General features: G+C 43.4%; 2 protein-coding genes across 2 annotated transcripts; one reads left to right on the top strand and one right to left on the bottom strand.

Moving 5' to 3' along the window:
• The first annotated feature begins 11,637 nt into the window (after positions 1–11,637).
• Positions 11,638–16,440, top strand: LOC149401316 (uncharacterized). The gene has a single exon (XM_089610662.1). It carries the CDS (start codon positions 11,638–11,640, stop codon positions 16,438–16,440), a length of 4,803 nt encoding a protein of 1,600 aa, XP_089466788.1.
• Positions 16,441–18,205: 1,765 nt separating this feature from the next.
• On the bottom strand, positions 18,206–20,246 carry LOC149401317 (uncharacterized). The gene is made up of 2 exons (XM_089613256.1): positions 19,653–20,246; positions 18,206–19,113 (listed from the first exon to the last, which is right to left on the bottom strand). Exons 1-2 carry the CDS (start codon positions 20,233–20,235, stop codon positions 19,016–19,018), a joined length of 681 nt encoding a protein of 226 aa, XP_089469382.1. The 5' UTR covers positions 20,236–20,246; the 3' UTR covers positions 18,206–19,015.
• Between the last annotated feature and the right edge of the window lie 2,801 nt (positions 20,247–23,047).

The following is a 23,047-nucleotide window of genomic DNA, read 5'->3' on the forward strand; positions in this document are numbered from 1 at the left end:
GAGAAGTTTACAAGCAAAATAGGTGAACCATTCTATTACTACGACATTCAGCGGTGCAATAAAAAACAAAACAAATATGCAATTTCAACGACAAGTCGTTGCCATAGCTATTAAAAATTATTGAGATTTGTAAACAACTAGCCTACTTATAGAGGAATAGAGGAGACTTTTAAATTATAGCATAACTATCTATTTCTTTAGAGAAATAGTTCATGTTATTACGTTATTTTCCAAGATGTGAAATTAGCGGACCACCGAAAAAATAGGCCCACGAAGTATTGGGCCATCCCTCCAATAACGAAGCCCATTAACTTGATGTGTCGAGATTGGACTAAAATCGATGCCTAACCAAATCCCATGAACGGCGTTGAACCGTGAATAGCTTCGAGACGACATCTCAAGAAAAGTTCCGCAACGTCAACTAGGGGATAATCCTTAGACAAAAAGGCTCTATGAAAAATCTCGAAGTGAATTACGTAACAACTCTTAGACCAACAACTCAAGATACTTCAACGAGCTAAAATCCTAAAGTCAGTCATCAAGAATGCCGTTGAGAAAAAATCATAAATAATATCGTGCGAGGCGATTTATGAAGGAAAAATTCTCGAACCGATGACTTGTCTATAAATTTATTGACAATATGCAAGCAAAACCATCGTCCATGAAAACCTTCGGCGAGCCTCCAAGTGACGAGACCATCGGCGAACCTACATGACCGAGACTATCGGCGTGAAACTATCGGCGATCGTGACCTTCGGCGAACACGAGCCCATCAGACTATCGGCGTGCAAAACCTCGGCGCACAAACCATCGATCATCCCATAGACTATCGGCAAGACTCAATGCCGATAGTCTCATGACGATGCTCGGTGTCACGTTTTTGGACGAAGATGCTCAGATTCTAGGCCATTCTCAAGGGTCTTCAATGATTCTCCATCTTGGCCACTGTTGGAATCGATCTAGGGTTTGAGAAAATAATTAACGCTTCGGTAAGCGGCGGAATTTTAAAAATTTTCTTTTACAAGTAAAACAGTTTTTACTAACCTAGACAAGTGCAAGTACATGTAATTAAAAACCAATATGAGCTAGAAGTTTACTAACCTTTCTTGAAGCTTGAACTTTGAAGAAGCTTGTGGAAAGTTTGCAACGCTCGTCTCCCCTCGCAGCACGTCTCTCTTTCTTTCCTCGGCACCTCGAGCAACCACGAAAGTTTCTATCACTAAATCACTCGAAAAGAAGGAATCAGTGAGTGGACACTTTTAAACACTACGACTTAAGAACGAGTCTCAAAGTCGCAGAGCTAAAGACTAGGTCGAGTGAGGACCTAGGTGTCAAGACAAGAAAAATCGAAAATATAAACTAGAGAGAGAGAGAGGAAGGGGCGGCCAAGTCTAGAGAGAGAAGCTCTCAATCTCTAAAACTTTGGATGAATCAATTGTGAGAAAAAGGGGCTCCTATTTATATGAGAGGTCTCACCTTCTATAAGGTAGTTTCCTCTTCTATAGAATATCACATATTCATGAGCCAATTACCTCTTTTCCCACTTGAGATGCTCGGCCAAGGATGCCTTCTAGAAGGCTTGGATTTGTTTCCATTTTTGTTCCTTGCCTTGCCTTGTTCTCTCTTGGCCGATTACCCTAAAGCATCCTCATGCAAATTTGTTCCTATTTTTCTTTTGGCAAGTATCTTGATACATTTATGCACAAAATATTATCTCTTGGTTGGGTATGTTGGGCGCCTATGTCCTTCTAGAATGGGCTTCTAGAAGCTTTTCCATTTGTTCATGACAACATGAAAAAGGCCCAATAAGAATTTTCAATAAAATTCTTATGAAATGAAATTAATTCACAAGGCCCAATGATCAAGTCATGGCCGAGTGAAACATGTCATAAAATGACCTTGTCAAAAATTTATTGACATTCATTTCATTATTTGTCTCAAAAGACAAAAATACCCTTTTAACTATTTTCGTTCTTGTTTTGACTTAGCTTCCAGTTTAACTATTCCTATCGATGTGATTCGTGACAGTGACCTCATGGACCCAAATGAACAAAGCTTTAGCTAAACACTTGGACTCAAAAGTTCACAAACCTTTTTCCAAGTTTAGCTTAATGCCAACTGACTCCACTAAAGAGCTGACACTGAAAATCTCTCGGTTCAAATGAATTTATTTTCTACTCAAGAATTCACCTAATTGTAATGAGCGGATCCACTGAATATTATCTATGTTTACCCTTCATGAATGTCATCAGCTAGTCGGGATTTACTAAATTACCATTTTACCCTTCTAGCTGTTATTTCCTCAACTCCTTTGTCGCTTGTGAATAAGTTAGAAACAATGTATTGACGAGGAGCTAACAAGTCACATTGTTTCATCCAAAAGAGTCAGGACTCAATTTGGACACTGGCCAGTTCATTTATTCACACTCCAAGGAACAAAGCATGAGGTGACATACATTGCATTTCAGCAATCTTGTACATGAATTCCATATCTATGAGAACTTCACAAAGTTACTCATGACAGACTCACAACTTAGTACTTCACCAATAGGCCTTGTTCGGAATCACATAGTGAGTCCGAACTTTGACTTTCTCAAATGAGAATACTAAGGTGTGAAATGGCATGTCTCATTTCAGGATTAAGGTAAGCATGATGTAATTCATACATAGTGACTTCGAGACATAAGAGGTTAAATGGTTTGTTCTTATATTGTCTCTAGAAGTGCACTGGTCAATTCAGTATCTTCGGAAGATACCTAGAAGAACTATAGAGTCCCAAACTCTCAATGCCTCATAACCAGACATCATAGATTCTTCTAACAATCATACTGAGGTCAATAGTCCTTTGACCCTAAGATTGCGAATATATCGTTTTAAGCAAACTACGAAGAGTTTGTTCATGCAAATCTACATTTGTCTCTTCGTAAGTTGTTTAGTTTGTTTATGGACTAAAAGACTATGGTTTTATCATAAAGCTTCAGACAAGGAAGATTGAATGAACGTTTCAACTTTATTAATGAATGAATAGGCAATTACAAGCAAGAGTCTTCATGAGACTTTATTACATCAAATGTTCAAAATAAAGATTACAACTCTTCTTGTGGGCACCATTGACAACAAACTCCCACTTGACTCAAAGAAGATGTGTGTAGTCTTTCATGCCTAATCCCTCACGATGTTGGTCGAAGACCTTGTTCGCTAGGGCCTTGGTGAATGGATCTGCTAGGTTGTCCACCGTTGAGATCTTCTTCACTTCCACGTCTCCGCGCTGCACGATCTCTCGAATCAAATGGTATTTCCTCTCAATATGCTTAGAGCGCTTATGGCTTCTAGGTTCCTTTGAGTTAGCGACAGCCCCACTATTATCACAATAAAGGGTCATGGGCTCGTCGACGTTTGTAACAACTTCCAAATACTTAAGGAATTTTCTAAGCCATACAGCCTCTTTGGATGCTTCATAAGCAGCCACATATTCTGCTTCCATTGTGGAGTCAGCAATGCAAGATTGCTTAATACTTCTCCACACAACAGCTCCACCATTAAGGATGAACACAGATCCTGATGTGGATTTCCTGGAATCCTTATCCGCTTGAAAATCGGAGTCGGTATATCCCGTCATAGTCAGGTCAATACCTGAGTATGTAAGCATCAAGTTCCTAGTTCTTCGAAGATACTTAAGAACATGCTTAACAGCAATCCAGTGCTCGGGTCCAGGGTTGGATTGGAAACGACTAACTACGCCAACGGCGAAACAGATGTCAGGTCTAGTGCAAAGCATAGCATACATAAGGCTTCCTACGGCAGAGGCGTAAGGAATTTTCCTCATGTCTTCAATCTCTTGTGCAGTCTTGGGAGACTGGTCCTTAGAGAGTGAAACTCCATGCCTAAAGGGTGTTTGACCCCTCTTGCAGTCTTGCATCGAGAAGCGATCCATCACCTTATCAATATAAGATGCTTGAGAGAGCGACAGGGTCCGGTTTTTCCTATCTCGAAAGATTTGGATTCCCAGAATGTACGCGGCTTCTCCTAGATCCTTCATATCGAATTGCTTTGCTAGCCAGACCTTAACCTCAGATAACTTACCCACGTCATTACCAATGAGTAGTATATCATCGACATATAGTACCAGAAACACAACTTTGCCTTCGTGTATTAACTTGTAAACACAAGGCTCATCTATTGACTGTTCAAAGCCGAAGCTCTTTACAGTTTCATCGAATCTAATATTCCATGACCTAGATGCTTGCTTTAGTCCATAAATGGATTTAAGCAACTCACAAACCTTGGTCTCTTGACCTTTATCCACGAAACCGTCTGGTTGAGCCATGTAAATGCGCTCGTCAAGATTGCCATTCAGAAAGGCTGTCTTGACATCCATTTGCCAGATCTCATAGTCGAGAGCTGCAGCTATGGATAGGAGTATGCGGATGGATTTAAGCATTGCGATTGGCGAGAAGGTTTCTTCATAGTCAATCCCTTCTTGTTGGGTATAACCCTTTGCCACAAGTCGTGCTTTGAACGTCTCGACGTTCCCATCAGGACCCTTTTTCTTCTTGTATATCCACTTACACCCTACGGGTTTAATCCCTTCAGGAAGGTCTACAAGTTTCCAGACTTTGTTGACATACATCGAGTGCATTTCAACTTTCATGGCGTCAAGCCAAAGGTTTGATTCAGAATAAGCCATCGCTTGGCTATAGGAAACAGGGTCATCCATGTCGGAGACGGCTACAAGAGAGTCTCCATAAGACATGTACCTGTCAGGCTTTTGAGTAGCCCTCCCACTACGTCTAAGTACTACTTGACGAGATTCTGATGAGTTAGGTTGTGTTTCAGTTGGGGTAAGAACAGTTCTTACAGATGAGGTAGAAGCTTCCTCACCCAACTTTTCTTCAAGCACAATTTTGCTTCTAGGTTTCGCATCTTTCATAAAGTCCTCCTCGAGGAAACGAGCATTCGTGCTAACGAAAGTCTTATCGTCCTCGGGACTATAGAAAGTAAAACCTTTGGTTTCCTTCGGATATCCTACAAACAGGCACAATTCTGACCTACTAGCCAACTTGCTAGTCTTTTGCCTCAGCACGTGTGCAGGGCAACCCCAAATTCGGATGCGGCCAAGATTCACTTTACGGCCAGTCCATCGTTCATAAGGAGTACCAGGAACCGTTTTGGACGGAACTTGGTTCAGAATGTAGGCGGCTGTTTCGAGGGCATATCCCCAAAAGGAAAGCGGGAGTGATGAGTAACTCATCATTGATCTAACCATCTCCATAAGAGTTCGGTTTCTTCTCTCTGACACTCCGTTTTGTTGAGGTGTGCCAGGTGCGGTAAGCTGAGAAGCGATACCTTCTTCTTTAAGAAAGTCATCAAACTCTCCAGACATATACTCACCACCTCGATCAGATCGAAGGGTTTTGATCATTTTGCCAGTTTGCTTTTCCACTAAAGCCCTAAAGACCTTAAATACGTTAAAGGTCTCGGATTTGTGTTTAAGGAAATAGACAAACCCATATCTTGCGTAATCATCAGTGAAGGTAACGAAGTATTCGTATCCTCCACGTGCCTGTTGGTTGAGTGGACCACATACATCAGAATGTATTAGTTCCAGCAACTCAGTGGCTCTTCGACCCTTATCGGAGAAAGGTCGCTTAGTCATTTTTCCTTCTATGCAGGATTCACAAGTAGGTAGTGAACCTATTGCAGAGGCTTGGAGTGGACCATCCCTCACAAGTCTCTTAATCCTATCTAGACTGATATGACCCAGTCTTAAGTGCCAGAGGTATGTTGATTTTGTTAGATCGGAGGATTCAGAAAGTTTGATCCTCTTTGGCTCCCTAATTAGATCGTTATCTATTTCAGTGTCTAAAAGAGAAGGTTGAGTGGGATAGATGTAAAAAAGACCATTCTTCATACATGCATCAGTGACGAAAGAATTAGAAAAAGAAATACGAATTCCATTCTTTATAAACTTTAAATAATAATCTTGCTCGAAAAGTTGAGCAACAGATACTAGGTTTTTCCCAAAGGAAGGAACATAATAAACATTATTCAAATTTAAAGTTCGATCTTCAAAAGATAGCGTCACGGATCCCACAGCCTTCGCAGACACCACGCTCTCATCACCCCACTTGAAGTAGAAGTCGCCATCCTCTAAGCTTTTGCTTTTCCTAAAACCAGTCAAGGAGCAGCAAATATGGTTAGTAGCAGCAGAGTCAATAATCCACGATGATACATTATCAGCTACTAAACAGGCTTCAGTAACAAGTACAATACCTTTTGCTTTGGTTTTGAGGTAGGCAGGACAGTTCCTACGCCAGTGACCAGGCTCGTTGCAGTGGTGGCACTTGTCGTTAGACTTGTCCACCTTTGGAGCCTTTGGCGCCTTCTTCTTCGTGTGAACCTTAGGTTGGTTCTTCTTCTCGGCGTTGCGAGGTCTCTTCTTAGATCCAGAGGTGGAGGCAGTAGCATGTACTTCTCCTTGAGCCCTCTTTTTCTTAGTGAGTGCCTCAGCGGTTTGAAGTTCCTTCATGAGCTCGGTAACAGTGTACTCTAGCTTGTTCATGGAATAATTCAACTTGAAGGTATCAAAGGTTTCGGGGAGAGTTTCCAAGATCATATCTATTTTAGTCTCCCCATCAATCTCAGATCCAAGAATCTCCATCTCGTTGAGATAGCTAATGATCAGCATCATATGATCTCTAACGGGAGTTCCAGCCTTCATACGACAGTTCATGAATTGTCGGACCGCTTGTTGCCTAGCTTGACGTCCTTGCCCTCCAAACATCTCATGGAGATTGTAGAGCATATCGGTGGCAGTTTCATAATCACGATGTTGTTGTTGCAATACATTGTTCATCGATGCCAAAATATAGCATCTCGCAATCTCATCGGATCGAAGCCAGGCCGCCAGGACGTCTTTCTCCTCTTGCGTCGAATCATCATTCGTTTGAGGACAGGGGGTGGTGAGAACCCATTTGTGCTTGTCGACAGTAAGGACTATGTCGAGGTTACGTTTCCAATCGACGTAATTGTCGCCTTCGAGTTTATTCGAGGAAAGAATTGTAGAGAGAGGGTTGAGAGACATATTGCCTATAAAAGTTGAAACAAGTTTATGATTAGTCTTTGGTTTAGGATTTAAGTTTTATTAAGACTTTTGTAAAATCCAAAGGTGTTATAAACCAAACGATAATTTACACCCTCAAGAGAAGGCCGCAAAAAATCTCCATTTATAAGTAAATGACACATCATTAATGCTAAGCCAAGATGTCAATACATCTATTTTGACTAGCCACCTTTTAAATTGGTTTGATCACTCACATCCTTTCGCATAGCCTCAAGGGAGGATACTAGGGATTGAGCCTAAGTGTGCAACCAACCACTTAGTCCAAAAGATCAGCTTTGAAAAACAATCCCCCAAGGGGAGGCCTTGCCATCATTGCATCACTCTCGGACGTAGCTCATTGAGCAATGATCGAAGCAATAACGCCTTGGAGTACTCACATTTAAGTGAGGGTCGCAAGAGCGGCTCTTAGTCCCACGTTATTGCATCTTTCATTAGTGTTGGGGATCGTGGGTTACAAACAACGAATATAACCCTCTCACTTAGTTTTTGGAGTTGGTTCATCGACTCTTATAATTTCGGAAACAAATTTCTTAGTTAGAGAGCGACAGAGCGGACAACTAGAAGAGAATCCTAGATTGACATGTTCAGAGCAGTATTAGTGCATAAAGGCACAAGGTACATACTCGATCTTTTCCTATTTTCTATTTCGGGAAAGTGCGTGAGGGAAGTGTGAACTTCAACTCACTCGAACACTTGAAAGTTTGAGATTACACATCTTTTTATTTTTCGGTTTGTCTACAAGGAGACCTCCCACTCAAATTTTCAAGAGCATATAGATTTTGAACATATGTGATATAGATATAGTTTTGAAAACATTTTGAAAATTTATTTGATTTGGATGACAAAATATTTTTAAAGTTTGAAAGTGAAAACGGTTTTTCAAAATTCAAACTAGTTTTGTAAAAATTCAATTTCAATTAAACTTTCAAAAATCAAAACATTTTAATCTTACACATCATGTTTATAATCATATGAAAAACATTTTTGCTCAAGAAAATTTTCTCATTAGAGTTCTATAACTCATGGTAGTGGGGTTTGAAAATCCGGATTTCTAAAAAACTGGAGTTTCAGACAGCTGCGCACCTCGGAGTAAAATCGCCATATCTGGCGGCTCCGATGTCCTTTTGGGCCGAAACCGGTGGCATTGGACAGAGGACAAACAGAGCTTTAATTTGATTCAAGAATCATCAAATTAAGATTTCTGAGCAGAGAGTTATGTCACTTTTAATGCGGGTCTACTCTAGCTCGAAGAAAAAAGAAATAATTAAAGCTTGGTCCTTTTTAGGTGCGAAAAAGAATCGAGTGTAACGGAACGTTTAAAGAAGTTTGTTAAAGCTTTTATTTGTGTTTTATTAGCAAGGTAATAACATAGAATAAAAGAAATAACAACAAGCATAAAACGAATACGGTAAATAAAAGAAACTAGAAAGACAAAGTAACTAGTCACAAAATTTACCGAAATTTCTCAAACCTTTAAAACACGTTTTTCAATATAAAAAATTAAAAACTTTTAGAACTGATTCTAATGTGTTTTAAAAACATCCCAAACTCATAGAAAATCAACATGCTTTTTAATTTAAAGACAAGAGCAATAAATTAAAAAAAAAATCTAAGATAACAATTCTAACTTGTCACAAAATTAGTAAACTTTCGAAAACGATTTTCAAGCTCATAATTTTAAAAAACATGTACATGCATCTCTATGACCATAGCTCTGATACCATTTGTTGGAATCGATCTAGGGTTTGAGAAAATAATTAACGCTTCGGTAAGCGGCGGAATTTTAAAAATTTTCTTTTACAAGTAAAACAGTTTTTACTAACCTAGACAAGTGCAAGTACATGTAATTAAAAACCAATATGAGCTAGAAGTTTACTAACCTTTCTTGAAGCTTGAACTTTGAAGAAGCTTGTGGAAAGTTTGCAACGCTCGTCTCCCCTCGCAGCACGTCTCTCTTTCTTTCCTCGGCACCTCGAGCAACCACGAAAGTTTCTATCACTAAATCACTCGAAAAGAAGGAATCAGTGAGTGGACACTTTTAAACACTACGACTTAAGAACGAGTCTCAAAGTCGCAGAGCTAAAGACTAGGTCGAGTGAGGACCTAGGTGTCAAGACAAGAAAAATCGAAAATATAAACTAGAGAGAGAGAGAGGAAGGGGCGGCCAAGTCTAGAGAGAGAAGCTCTCAATCTCTAAAACTTTGGATGAATCAATTGTGAGAAAAAGGGGCTCCTATTTATATGAGAGGTCTCACCTTCTATAAGGTAGTTTCCTCTTCTATAGAATATCACATATTCATGAGCCAATTACCTCTTTTCCCACTTGAGATGCTCGGCCAAGGATGCCTTCTAGAAGGCTTGGATTTGTTTCCATTTTTGTTCCTTGCCTTGCCTTGTTCTCTCTTGGCCGATTACCCTAAAGCATCCTCATGCAAATTTGTTTCCTCTTTTTCTTTTGGCAAGTATCTTGATACATTTATGCACAAAATATTATCTCTTGGTTGGGTATGTTGGGCGCCTATGTCCTTCTAGAATGGGCTTCTAGAAGCTTTTCCATTTGTTCATGACAACATGAAAAAGGCCCAATAAGAATTTTCAATAAAATTCGTATGAAATGAAATTAATTCACAAGGCCCAATGATCAAGTCATGGCCGAGTGAAACATGTCATAAAATGACATTGTCAAAAATTTATTGACATTCATTTCATTATTTGTCTCAAAAGACAAAAATACCCTTTTAACTATTTTCGTTCTTGTTTTGACGTAGCTTCCAGTTTAACTATTCCTATCGATGTGATTCGTGACAGTGACCTCATGGAACCAAATGAACAAAGCTTTAGCTAAACACTTGGACTCAAAAGTCCACAAACCTTTTCCAAGTTTAGCTTAATGCCAACTGACTCCACTAAAGAGCTGACACTGAAAATCTCTCGGTTCAAATGAATTTATTTTCTACTCAAGAATTCACCTAATTGTAATGAGCGGATCCACTGAATATTATCTATGTTTACCCTTCATGAATGTCATCAGCTAGTCGGGATTTACTAAATTATCATTTTACCCTTCTAGCTGTTATTTCCTCAACTCCTTTGTCGCTTGTGAATAAGTTAGAAACAATGTATTGACGAGGAGCTAACAAGTCACATTGTTTCATCCAAAAGAGTCAGGACTCAATTTGGACACTGGCCAGTTCATTTATTCACACTCCAAGGAACAAAGCATGAGGTGACATACATTGCATTTCAGCAATCTTGTACATGAATTCCATATCTATGAGAACTTCACAAAGTTACTCATGACAGACTCACAACTTAGTACTTCACCAATAGGCCTTGTTCGGAATCACATAGTGAGTCCGAACTTTGACTTTCTCAAATGAGAATACTAAGGTGTGAAATGGCATGTCTCATTTCAGGATTAAGGTAAGCATGATGTAATTCATACATAGTGACTTCGAGACATAAGAGGTTAAATGGTTTGTTCTTATATTGTCTCTAGAAGTGCACTGGTCAATTCAGTATCTTCGGAAGATACCTAGAAGAACTATAGAGTCCCAAACTCTCAATGCATCATAACCAGACATCATAGATTCTTCTAACAATCATACTGAGGTCAATAGTCCTTTGACCCTAAGATTGCGAATATATCGTTTTAAGCAAACTACGAAGAGTTTGTTCATGCAAATCTACATTTGTCTCTTCGTAAATTGTTTAGTTTGTTTATGGACTAAAAGACTATGGTTTTATCATAAAGCTTCAGACAAGGAAGATTGAATGAACGTTTCAACTTTATTAATGAATGAATAGGCAATTACAAGCAAGAGTCTTCATGAGACTTTATTACATCAAATGTTCAAAATAAAGATTACAACTCCAACAGCCACAACCTCAAAGCTCACCTATAAATACCCCACCTTCACAAGACATAAGGTAAGTGATAAAAAACTTGGGAAAAGGCTGCCCAAATCACAACTCGTTTCCTCTCTCTGAAATCCTTATAGACGAACTTGATATCACCCACCTCGGCACCACAATTGGACTAATGTTGAGCGTCGGAGCGCGCGTCGAGGGGAAACCCTCCGCGTCTCTTTAAGCTTACGTTTTTTGTTTCTTAGGTGAGAGGCTCGATTAGCCCGGAGGACCCGAAGTAACCGAAGGACTCGAAGGGCCCAAAGAAAACAACAAACTCGAAGAACCCGAAGAAACCGAAGAACACGAAGATCTCGGAGAATAAAGCGAACCCGAAAACCACTTCAGACGAAACAATTCAAGAAGCAATCAACTTCACCATCTCTCGATCCACGTGCGATCATAGGGTCCGGCCCTAGATCGAGCCACGTGTGATTCTAAGTGTTTAACCCGAAAACGGCGTTAACATTTTGGCGCTAGAAGGAGGGGTGGTCGAATACAACCACGAATTCCCAACGAAAAATTTCGTCTTTCCACAAATAGAGCTTCGGATCTACCAACAAACGATCACTCCGTGCGACCATACTAGGCGATATCCTTACGAGATGCTCAACCGAGTAGCCATCTCCGAGAGCGGACCACCCCGCCAAAGAGGAAACGTTGCTCACCGCACGCGGGCTCAACTCCAAGCCCAACAAAATCAAGTCGAAGACGCTCCCCAAGCGAGTATAACCTCCGGACCCGTCCACCTCGAAAGAGATGCTCGAATGGAACGCCTTGAGAATAATCTTTTTCGTTTGACCGGCATGATCGCGAGGATGAGAGGAGAAGAAGACACCCTAGGCGAAATCTACGGCGAACAAGAAGATCCGGTTGGAGCCCTTCCGGAGCACGAAGGACAAGAGCCGGAAGAGGCTGCCGAGGGGCATGAGGGAAATGAATACGTTGACCATGACGCGCAAGATGATGCCCCCGACCCAAGTATCCGAGACATAGACCGCAGAGAACGCTCAAATGAAAGGAACGACCACGAAGAAGACCGAGCACCCCGACGCGTGGAAGCTCGCCCTCGTCAGCCACCGAGGCGAACAAACCACAACCAGCCCCGGAGTGTCCACTTGACGTCCGCTCCTAGGGCAGAAACCTCCCATCGTTCTGCCTTTGCCCGCCTAGGTCGAGGAGAAGAAGTTGCAGACAGTGGAGACATTCGAAGATTCTCACAACCACGGCGAGTAAGTGTTCCGAGACCGTCTTCGCGCAATCTAGACTTAAGGCAACACCTCAACGCGCGATGGGAAATCCCCCGCCGCGATAATGAGCGAGTGAACACGGATCTAATGAACGCGACGGAACCGGTTGTAGCGAACCGTCCTCCGCTGCGAGTCGCTGCGGTCAATCAGGAACCCAACGAAATGGGTCGCACAATGCAACCCGCTCCTAGAGAAACGGCGACTACCGAAGTTGACCTGGAAGGAATGATCCAAGGGCTAAGGGAGGAAGTTCGAGAGCTGAGAGAGGCACGAACTCTCACGCCTGCTGTCCGGAACTTAGTAGAGAGTACGGCTTCCCCATTTATCGCGGACATACTCGAAGAAGAAATCATGGGCGACTTCCGCCTACCGAATTTTCCTCTTTACGACGGAACGAGTGACCCGTCCTACCATATAACCCAGTACCAGACAGCAATGAGGATGAAGAGATTGTCTCCGGCGGCGATGTGTCAAGCGTTCTGTCTCACACTTACAGGCACTGCCTTTGAGTGGTTTCAGAGACTTGGAAAAGGAACTGTTCGCTCATTCGAAGACCTACAAGGCCGATTTCTCACACGTTTTGCCGCTTCGCGAGTTCGAAAGAAGGAGAAATCCCACTTGTGGTCAATCAAGCAAGGGAGAGACGAATCTCTTCAGAAGTATCTCACCCGATTCACCGACGAGTCAAATAAAGTGGGTGATTACGAAGACGGTGACGCGATTGTTGCCCTCATGAATGGGCTCTTGACAAGCGAATTCCTTATATCCTTAGTCAAAGAGAGGCCAACCTCGATGACCGAACTCATGGTCCGCGCAGCCCAACACATCTCCGTTGAAGAGTATCTCGAAGGTCGAAGAACCAGCGAACGGGGAAACCGGAACAGAGAAGATGATCACCATGATAACAACGACTCGCGAAAGAAGAGGAGTAGAAATGTTCCAGTCCCACACGTTCGTCCTCCTGTTGAAGCAAGACCTCATTTGGTGGAAAGGTTCCGAAAGCAATCAGATTTCACTCCGCTCAACACCCCGCCAGATAGGATTCTCGCTCTTCATGGGAGCAAGTTCACCGAACCCGTTCCTATGAAAAACGATCCCGCCAAGCGAGATAAAAATAAATATTGTGAATTCCACAAAGATCATGGACACGTTACCATTGACTACGTCCATTTGAGAAGACAGATCGAAAGTTTGATTCAAAATGGAAAACTAAAAGAATTTGTATTGGCCATGGTAGCAACGGGGAACGCCTCCTCGAGCCGACAAGCCACACCCGCCAACCACCAACAACGAGGTGTTAGAGGAACCTCCGCCGGCAATGACAATCGTGACAATGCCCGAGGGAACACCGTGACCGCCCCACTCAATATTGTATCCACCATATTCGGTGGTCCGGAAACGGGGGATTCTAACAAGGTCCGGAAGAACTACTCCCGGGCAGCACTCAAGTTTGATTTCTCTCACCACGTCAACCTCGTTGAGGAGAATTGGCCAACCACCCCGTGCGAGGCAATCCATTTCACAGAGGAGGAAGCCGTTCGAGTGATGCATCCTCACAATGACGCGATAGTCATCGAGACCCAGATTGCCAACAACATGGTGAGACGAATTTTGATCGATAACGGGAGTTCAGCTGATATCATGTTCAAAACGGCTCTCGACCGGATGAACTTGGGAGGAATCAGCGTCACACCAATCAAGACGCCGCTCTTTGGTTTCACCGGAGAGCGCATATACACAGAGGGATCCATTGAATTGCCGGTCACATTCGGGACCAAAGGAGAAGCTCAAGTCACTAGGATGGTCAATTTTCTCGTGGTGGACCAACCATCCGCTCACAATGCAATCATCGGCCGACCGACACTCAATAGGCTTCGTGCGGTCACTTCTACATATCATCTCCTCATGAAGTTCCCGACTCCCGCTGGAGTCGGGGTTGTGAAGGGAAATCAAATAGATGCGCGAATGTGCTACATCCGTGGGACCAATCACAAGGCATCCGACCTCACGATCGGGACAATTCACCAAATCGAAGATAATTATCCATGTGCCGTTAACGATGCACGAATGTTTGGAGAACTCGACCCGAGGGAGGAGACAAATGAAAAGAAGATTGAAGCATCAAGCGATCTCTCCCCTGTTGTGTTAGATGAAACAAAACCCGACCAAGCAGTCATTGTGGGAGCGCGTCTACCCGTAATAGTGAAGACCCAACTCGAGGCCTTCTTGCGAGAATACAAAGATGTCTTCGCATGGACACACGCAGACATGCCGGGAATAGACCCAGAAGTCATCGTCCACCGACTCAACGTCATTTCCCCGGAGAATGGAAAAATCCAAAAGCGGCGCTCTTTCAATCCCGAGCGTTATCTCGCCATAAATGAGGACGTTGAGAAGCTGATCACTACCGTCATTCGCGAGGCGGAGCTCCCTAAGTGGGTGTCTAACGTCGTGATGGTGAGGAAGGCAAACGGAAAGTGGAGAATATGCATCGACTACACTGATCTCAACAAAGCGTGCCCAAAAGACTGTTTTCCTCTACCGAGGATCGACCAGTTGGTGGATGCCACAGCCGGACATGAGCTCATGAGCTTTATGGATGCCTACTCCGGGTACAACCAAATCCGGATGCATGAACCAGATCAACTCAAGACCACGTTCACCACAGACCGCGGACTGTTTTGCTATAAAGTAATGCCGTTCGGATTAAAAAATGCTGGGGCCACATACCAACGCATAGTCAATCGAATGTTTGCAGGGCAAATCGGAAAGACGATGGAGGTGTACGTAGATGACATGCTGGTAAAGAGTTTAAAGATTTCGGACCACGTCCGAGACTTGAGAGATATGTTCATCCTCCTACGAAGATATAAGATGAAGTTGAACCCCAACAAGTGCGCGTTTGGAGTCGAGTCAGGGAAGTTCCTAGGTTTCATTGTAAACCAGCGTGGAATCGAGGCTAACCCAGAAAAAATTCGAGCCCTAATAGAGATGAAATCCCCGAGGAGGGTGAAAGAGGTGAAAAGTTTGACTGGACGAGTTGCCGCTTTGAGCCGGTTTGTCTCCAAAGCAACCGATCGCTGCCAACCATTTTTTCAAGCCTTGAAAGGCGGCAAAGATTTCAAATGGGACGACGATTGCGAGAGTGCATTCCAAGAGTTGAAGATCTACTTTGGATCTCCCCCATTTCTCGTTAAGCCCAAGGAGGGAGAGACACTGTACCTATACCTTTCGGTATCGACAAGGGCGGTAAGCATGGTCTTAGTCCGAGAAGAAGAAAGAATACAATGGCCAATTTACTACGTAAGCAAGGCATTGCTAGATGCCGAGACTCGATACCCCGAGATCGAGAAGCTCGCCTTGGCATTAACGACAGCCGCTAGGAAGCTCCGTCCATACTTTCAAGCACACCAAATCGTCGTGAGAACGGAGTATCCGATTCGAAAGGCCCTTCAAAAGGGATCATCAGCAAGAATGGTTGTGTGGTCACAAGAGCTGGGAGAGTATGGAGTGGATTTCCAACCGAAGGTCGCCATCAAAGGTCAAGCTGTGGCTGATTTCATAGCGGAGTTCACATACGCGGTAGATGTGCAACAAGAAGAAGAGGAAGCAAAGCAAGGGAACTTAGAAGGGGAGAGCTCCACCAGGAAAAGGAAAGCTGCCCCCGAGGGCCCGATTTGGAGCCTGCATGTAGACGGAGCATCGAATACCCAAGGGTCTGGGGCAGGGATTGTTTTTGTCAACCCAGACGGAGAAAAGTTGAAGTATGCCATGCATTTCCAGTTCAAGGCTACGAACAATGAAGCAAAATACGAGGCCCTCATCACGGGACTCGAATTGGCCAAGAAACTGGGAGTCAAAAACCTCAAGATTCATTGCGACTCCCTCTTGATCGTCAACCAAGTGAAAGGGGAGTACCAAGCAAAGGAAGATAACATGGTGGCCTACCTCGACGAGACCAAGAGATACCTCGAATCATTCTCGTGGTATGAGATAGTTCAAGTCCCACGAAGCTCTAACGCTGAGGCAGACGCGCTAGCCCGCCTAGCCTCTGGAGCTGGAGACGAAAGTCTGGGGAAAGTTCCCATCGAAACTTTAGTGAGCCCCTCGATTGCCAAGGGAGAAATAAACTTCGTTGAAGTGCATACCGGATCCTAATGGATGACCCATCTCGTGGAGTATCTTCGCGAAAATAAACTCCCCGACGATCGCGCCGATGCCAGGAGGATCAAGCTCCACGCATCGAGATATGTCTTGCGGGGCGACGTGTTGTACAAGCGCGGGTTTTCGCAACCACTACTCCGATGTCTGGACAGCACCGAGGCCAATTACGTCCTTCGGGAGATTCACGAAGGGATGTGTGGAAATCACGCAGCGGGACAATCGCTTATGCAGAAGGCTTTGAAGCAAGGTTACTTTTGGCCGACGATCAAAAGGGATGCTCATACCTTGGCTCGGAAGTGCGACAAATGCCAGAGGTTTGCGCACATTCCAAAGCGGCCCCCGGCGCCTTTATGCCCCGTCTTGGTTGCCCGACCATTTGCCAAATGGGGGGTCGACATCATTGGCAAACTACCCACTGCGCCGGGGAACCGAGTCTATGCCATCGTCGCGATAGATTACTTCACAAAATGGGTAGAGGCGGAACCGTTGCACAAGATCACTGAAGCCAATACGACTAACTTCATTTGGCGTTCAATCATATGTCGTCACGGAATTCCCGAATCCATAATCACCGATAATGGTACACAATTTGATAACAAGAAGATCAGAAACATATGCGAGCAGCTGAAGATTAGCAAGACTTTTTCGTCGTCGCGACATCCGCAGGCGAATGGCCAAGTTGAAGCTGTGGACAAAACCATCAAGGAAAATTTGAAGAAAAAATTGGAAGAAAAGAAAGGAGCTTGGGCCGAGGAACTTCCCTTCCTTCTCTGGGCATACCGAACGACGACTAGGACGGCCACCGGAGAGACCCCATTCTCCCTCACATATGGAGTTGAAGCGGTAATCCCTGCGGAGATCGGCATCCCGACGTATCGGGTGAAGGATTTCGATGAAGAAAACAACAACGAAGTCCTAAGGATGGAGCTTGACGTGATTGAAGAGAAGAGGACAAACGCTTTCGCACGCATGACTGCACAAAAGAGGATCGTTGAGAGACACTACAACTCGAAGGTTAAGGCGCGTAACTTTGCGGAAGGAAATTTGGTCCTCCGAAGAGTGTTTCAAAACACGCAAGTGCAAGGAGCAGGAGTACTTGGCCCCAACTGGGAAGGCCCGTACCGAGTCCGACAAGTGATACGCGATGGCACCTATCGGATCGAAAGAATCGATGGTACCGAAATCGCACATCCATGGAATGCGGAACACCTCCGCCAGTATTACCAATAGGAGATTAAGCTAATAAGAGCATTAAGCCTATACTTTTGATGTTAATTTTTGTTAATATTATGCACTTTTAGCCGATAGCAAAATGTTAAGCACTCAAGCAAGTGCCCCTTTTGTTTTATCTGAATATCGAATCAATGAAAAAGCAAGCATATTTCAACTTAATTACTTATCCTACTCTTTAAGTTTTTCCACAATTCTTCGAATTATACAAAAACTGGGGGGTTAATGGATACATGGAATGCAGGAATACAAAGGAACGAGCCAAGAGCTGAAAAAAAATATATATAGATTAAAAATAAAATAAAAATGATGATAATACAAGCTCAAAATAATAAAGTGCGATCATTCAAAGGCTACACACGACCACCCCCCATTTCAACAAATAATACCGTCGTCTGTCAATGGCAAAAGCAAGGGACACTGCGGTGCCACAAAAATCCTAGGCACCTCCGCCGGCGACTGAAGAACGAAATGGCTCATAGGTGGAGAACCCAAATTCGGAGAAGACACCGGACCCATGGGAGAACTCGGGGCTGCCTCGGGGGTTCCCATGTGAGAACCTGGAGATAGAGGGGCGCGGGATACTATCAAAGACTCGGGAAGATCCGTAGGGGAGTGAGATACCTCGGTGGAAGCGCCAAGGTGACATGAACGCCAACCGAAATCTAACCAAGTAACAGGCAGCCGAAATAACGGTGCGTAACGTGCATCAGGTGGGAGCGATCGCATCAACAAACAAAACTCTCTCTCTTTCGCTTTTTCGCTCGCCGCGAAGTTGGTCGCGAAGCCGAACTCCGAGAGAGCAACGCCAAACGCATCAGTGGAAATCCAAAACCACTTGGTCTTCCAACCATGAACTTTAGAGGGAAAACCGACTAATATGGGTTTTTGTGTCCGATCAACAAGATGATACGCCCCCGCGCATCTGGACGTCGCCTCGACCCTCGCCAAGTCACGAAGCTCCTCTATCGTCAATGCTTTGCCCGTAACATAGAACCAGATCATATAACACGCCGAGACACACCGATACGCTCTCGGACCAAGCTGGAAAGGATGGATTTGCAAAGTTGCGAGTAATTTTTGGATGATCGGTTGAAAAGGATAGCTCAGACCGCACCGAAGACTTTCAAGGTGCACTGCGCCATAGCCTCGTGGAGGACGGCTAGGAATATCGTCCGACTCGGGGGCGCGAGTTTGGACCGAGGGCGGAATTTGGAGCTCATCTCGATACAACTTCAGGTTATCGGGAGTGATGGAACTCGGGACATCGATGCCGGATAAGTCAAGAACCTCTTCCTCGTTGAAGGACCCGTCCACCACCGTCTCGTCGGTCTTCGTCTCACCATCCCCGGCCGAGACCCCATTTTGTGGCCCCAAGAGACGAGTGTCCTCTTTTTCCTTTAACGATCTTCCATTTCTCGTTGCCGCCCTCAATAACTTCACAATAGGAATGTGGTCCGAGTCATAATCGGACTCAAGGTCTGCAAAAAAAAAAAAATAATAATAATAATAATAATAGGAGAGACCGAGACTGGGAATATAAAAAAAAAATGGAGAAAACGCAGCGTAACTACGGCGAGACAAGCATATTCAACCAAAATTCAAAATAGAGGCATAAACATCCGAGTATATCTATGGATCCCAAATGTCCTGCCAAACACAAATATAGCACGTAAACCACCAAAATTCTTACCCAAGTGATCGGGGTCTACGCTAAGCCATGAAAATTCCCTCACAAGTCCTAGAAACCCAAATTCTTTAAACACATTAAAATACCATGAAATACTCACAAAACACTTCTTGACAAATCTATACATGATCGATACATGTTCGAAGCCTAATCAGTACATATACACGCCACTCATACAATAATGTCTACAAGGTCAAATATATGTCAAGAAATGTACATAATCAAAATGAGTGCGCAATGATGAACAACACAAAAAAAAAAAAAAAACGGAGAAACAGAGACGTACCCTTTCCAAGCACCGAGCAGCCTCCCTCCGTCGACACACGCGTAGAGCTTCTCGTCAACGAGGACCCGCTGATCGACAGTTCTCTCACAGGAAGATCGTGCGGAGTCGGGGCCAAGAGCTCCGGTACCAAAGGTCTGCGCGCCATTTCGCGTCGTGCACTCGCTCGCGTCGTCACCCCACTCCGCGTCAAAGGCTCCGTCGTTGCACCTTCGCCGACAACCCCCGAGAGTGGCTTCGTCCTCGCCTTCATCTGAGCAATCTCAGCAAGGGACCTGGCCGTCCTTACTCCGCCTTCGTCATCGCCATCACCCCCGACACTGCCCGAGCCCGAAAGCCAACCCTCGACGGTTCCATCTCCAAGATCAGCTCGGTCCGCCTCTGCCGCCATCCTTGCCCACCCGGTTTTGTCGTTTCCAATCACGGCCGGATCTTCAACCTCGTCCATGGAAAGCATTGTTTCAACCACAGACTCTCGATAGACTTCGTCAATGTCAAATGGTTGAAGATGGTTTAAGTCCATCTCACAAAGGGGTATGGAATCAGGGTCCTCCGACCCATCATCAATGGTGTTGTTGAGCGCCATTAATGAAGAGAGAGGGGACGTACGAGGATCGCAAAAAAAAAAAAAAAAAAAAAGAGCTACAATGCAAGAGAGGAAAAAAGAGAAGTTAGGATTTTTCACTCACCAGGCCTACGTGAATGAAATGAGTTTTAGGCTCCGGCGACGGCGGGGAATGAATGAACTTCGATCTTCAAAGGTCCTGAGAATAGGAAGTATACTTTCAATCACCACCTTATGGAAAAGAGAAAGACCTGAGACAAAGATGGAGTTGGGAAAGAAGTGGGTATCGGCAAAAAGCAAGAAGAGGGTTTAAAAATGAAAAAGCTGATAAAGTAAAAATAAAAAAATGGGCTGACACTTTGCCGATAGTCTTTAAAAAAAAAAAAAGAGGAGACTAATATGTATATGACTATCTATAACCGATAGTCTTAATAAAATATATAATATATATATATATATATATATATATATATATATGACTATCTATCAGTCTAGTCTATGTCTAATAGTCTTTAAAGAAATATATATAAAGTATATGTATACATATTATGACTATGCACGATACAAGTAGTGCCGATAGTCTAAAGGAAACATATAAAATGTATATATACATATTATGAGTTTATGACTATCTACAAGTCTGGCTGTTAGTTAAAAAAAAAAAAAAAAAAAAAAAAAAAAAAACTATCTGCAAAGCCTCTATGATCTTTAAAAAAAAAATGATGATGATGATGACAAAAAAAAAAAAGGGGGGGGGTCGTGGATTTCAAGACCCGCCAATTTCACAATGTCAAAAGAATGAAGCATCGGGAAGAGAAGTACCAAGAGCTTCTCGCGCGATTAAATCGCACACGAAGCTGGGGGGTTAATGTTATTACGTTATTTTCCAAGATGTGAAATTAGCGGACCACCGAAAAAATAGGCCCACGAAGTATTGGGACATCCCTCCAATAACGAAGCCCATTAACTTGATGTGTCGAGATTGGACTAAAATCGATGCCTAACCAAATCCCATGAACGGCGTTGAACCGTGAATAGCTTCGAGACGACATCTCAAGAAAAGTTCCGCAACGTCAACTAGGGGATAATCCTTAGACAAAAAGGCTCTATGAAAAATCTCGAAGTGAATTACGTAACAACTCTTAGACCAACAACTCAAGATACTTCAACGAGCTAAAATCCTAAAGTCAGTCATCAAGAATGCCGTTGAGAAAAATTCATAAATAATATCGTGCGAGGCGATTTATGAAGGAAAAATTCTCGAACCGATGACTTGTCAATAAATTTATTGACAAGATGCAAGCAAAACCATCGTCCATGAAAACCTTCGGCGAGCCTCCAAGTGACGAGACCATCGGCGAACCTACATGACCGAGACTATCGGCGTGAAACTATCGGCGATCGTGACCTTCGGCGAACACGAGCCCATCAGACTATCGGCGTGCAAAACCTCGGCGCACAAACCATCGATCATCCCATAGACTATCGGCATGACTCAATGCCGATAGTCTCATGACGATGCTCGGTGTCACGTTTTTGGACGAAGATGCTCAGATTCTAGGCCATTCTCAAGGGTCTTCAATGATTCTCCATCTTGGCCACAACCTCAAAGCTCACCTATAAATACCCCACCTTCACAAGACATAAGGTAAGTGATAAAAAACTTGGGAAAAGGCTGCCCAAATCACAACTCGTTTCCTCTCTCTGAAATCCTTAGAGACGAACTTGATATCACCCACCTCGGCACCACAATTGGACTAATGTTGAGCGTCGGAGCGCGCGTCGAGGGGAAACCCTCCGCGTCTCTTTAAGCTTACGTTTTTTGTTTCTTAGGTGAGAGGCTCGATTAGCCTGGAGGACCCGAAGTAACCGAAGGACTCGAAGGGCCCAAAGAAAACAACAAACTCGAAGAACCCGAAGAAACCGAAGAACACGAAGATCTCGGAGAATAAAGCGAACCCGAAAACCACTTCAGACGAAACAATTCAAGAAGCAATCAACTTCACCATCTCTCGATCCACGTGCGATCATAGGGTCCGGCCCTAGATCGAGCCACGTGTGATTCTAAGTGTTTAACCCGAAAACGGCGTTAACAGTTCATATTTCTCATACTTCTAAAATTGTTCTTGATTTCATAAAACTTCGTTTTTATTTGTTTGTTAATTTCAAAAAAATTTCCAGTTATTCATCATCGGATTTGAATCATGGAATCGTTCGCGAAATCGGAGATAGGTATTTTGCTAAATCATATTTACTATCGAAAGACCGATAGTAAATATTATTTACCAATAAAATTATCCTGCAATTTGCAACCAAGATATTTGATGACTCATTTGGAATAGATGTTTAGGATCGTCAATTTCGTAGATGTTCTTCTATTGTTCTTATATTATCTGTTTGTTTAGGTTAGTCATTTAATTCTTCTTAGTTTATGTTTTTCTAGTGTGGTATTTAGGTTCTTTGGTTTCATAAAACTTCATTCTTATTTGTTTGTTAATTCCATTTTTTCCAGTTATTCATCATCGGCTTTGAATCATGGAATCGTTCGCCAAATTGAAGGCAAGTATTTTGTTTTTTTGAATGGTAAATAATATTTACTATCGAATAGTCAGACTATAAATATTATTTACCATTAAAGTTTCAGAGTTTCGGTCATGGTGTTCTATGGGTTAATCGAATAGGAAATAATATTACTTACTATTTTTCCAAGTCTGAGAACGGAGACGTCTTCGTCGGCTTCGGAACCGGCAAAATTAGAAAATTGGTGGCAGAAATGGAGGTCGGAGGCGATTTCGGAGGATTGAAGGATTCGAAATCAACGGAGAGTTCGGAG

This window comes from Urtica dioica, chromosome 4, assembly GCF_054948205.1.
Source record: "Urtica dioica subsp. dioica isolate 48M chromosome 4, U.dioica_male_clone48M_v1_H2, whole genome shotgun sequence".
Taxonomy (NCBI): Eukaryota; Viridiplantae; Streptophyta; class Magnoliopsida; order Rosales; family Urticaceae; genus Urtica; species Urtica dioica.

Coding starts and splice junctions, on each gene's coding strand:
- LOC149401316 (XM_089610662.1), top strand. CDS start 11,638: ATGCTCAACCGAGTAGCCATCTCCGAGAGCGGACCACCCCGCCAAAGA.
- LOC149401317 (XM_089613256.1), bottom strand. CDS start 20,235: ATGGCGCTCAACAACACCATTGATGATGGGTCGGAGGACCCTGATTCC. Junction 19,114..19,652: donor CTGCTCGGTGCTTGGAAAGG/GTACGTCTCTGT, acceptor CCTATTGTGAAG/TTATTGAGGGCGGCAACGAG.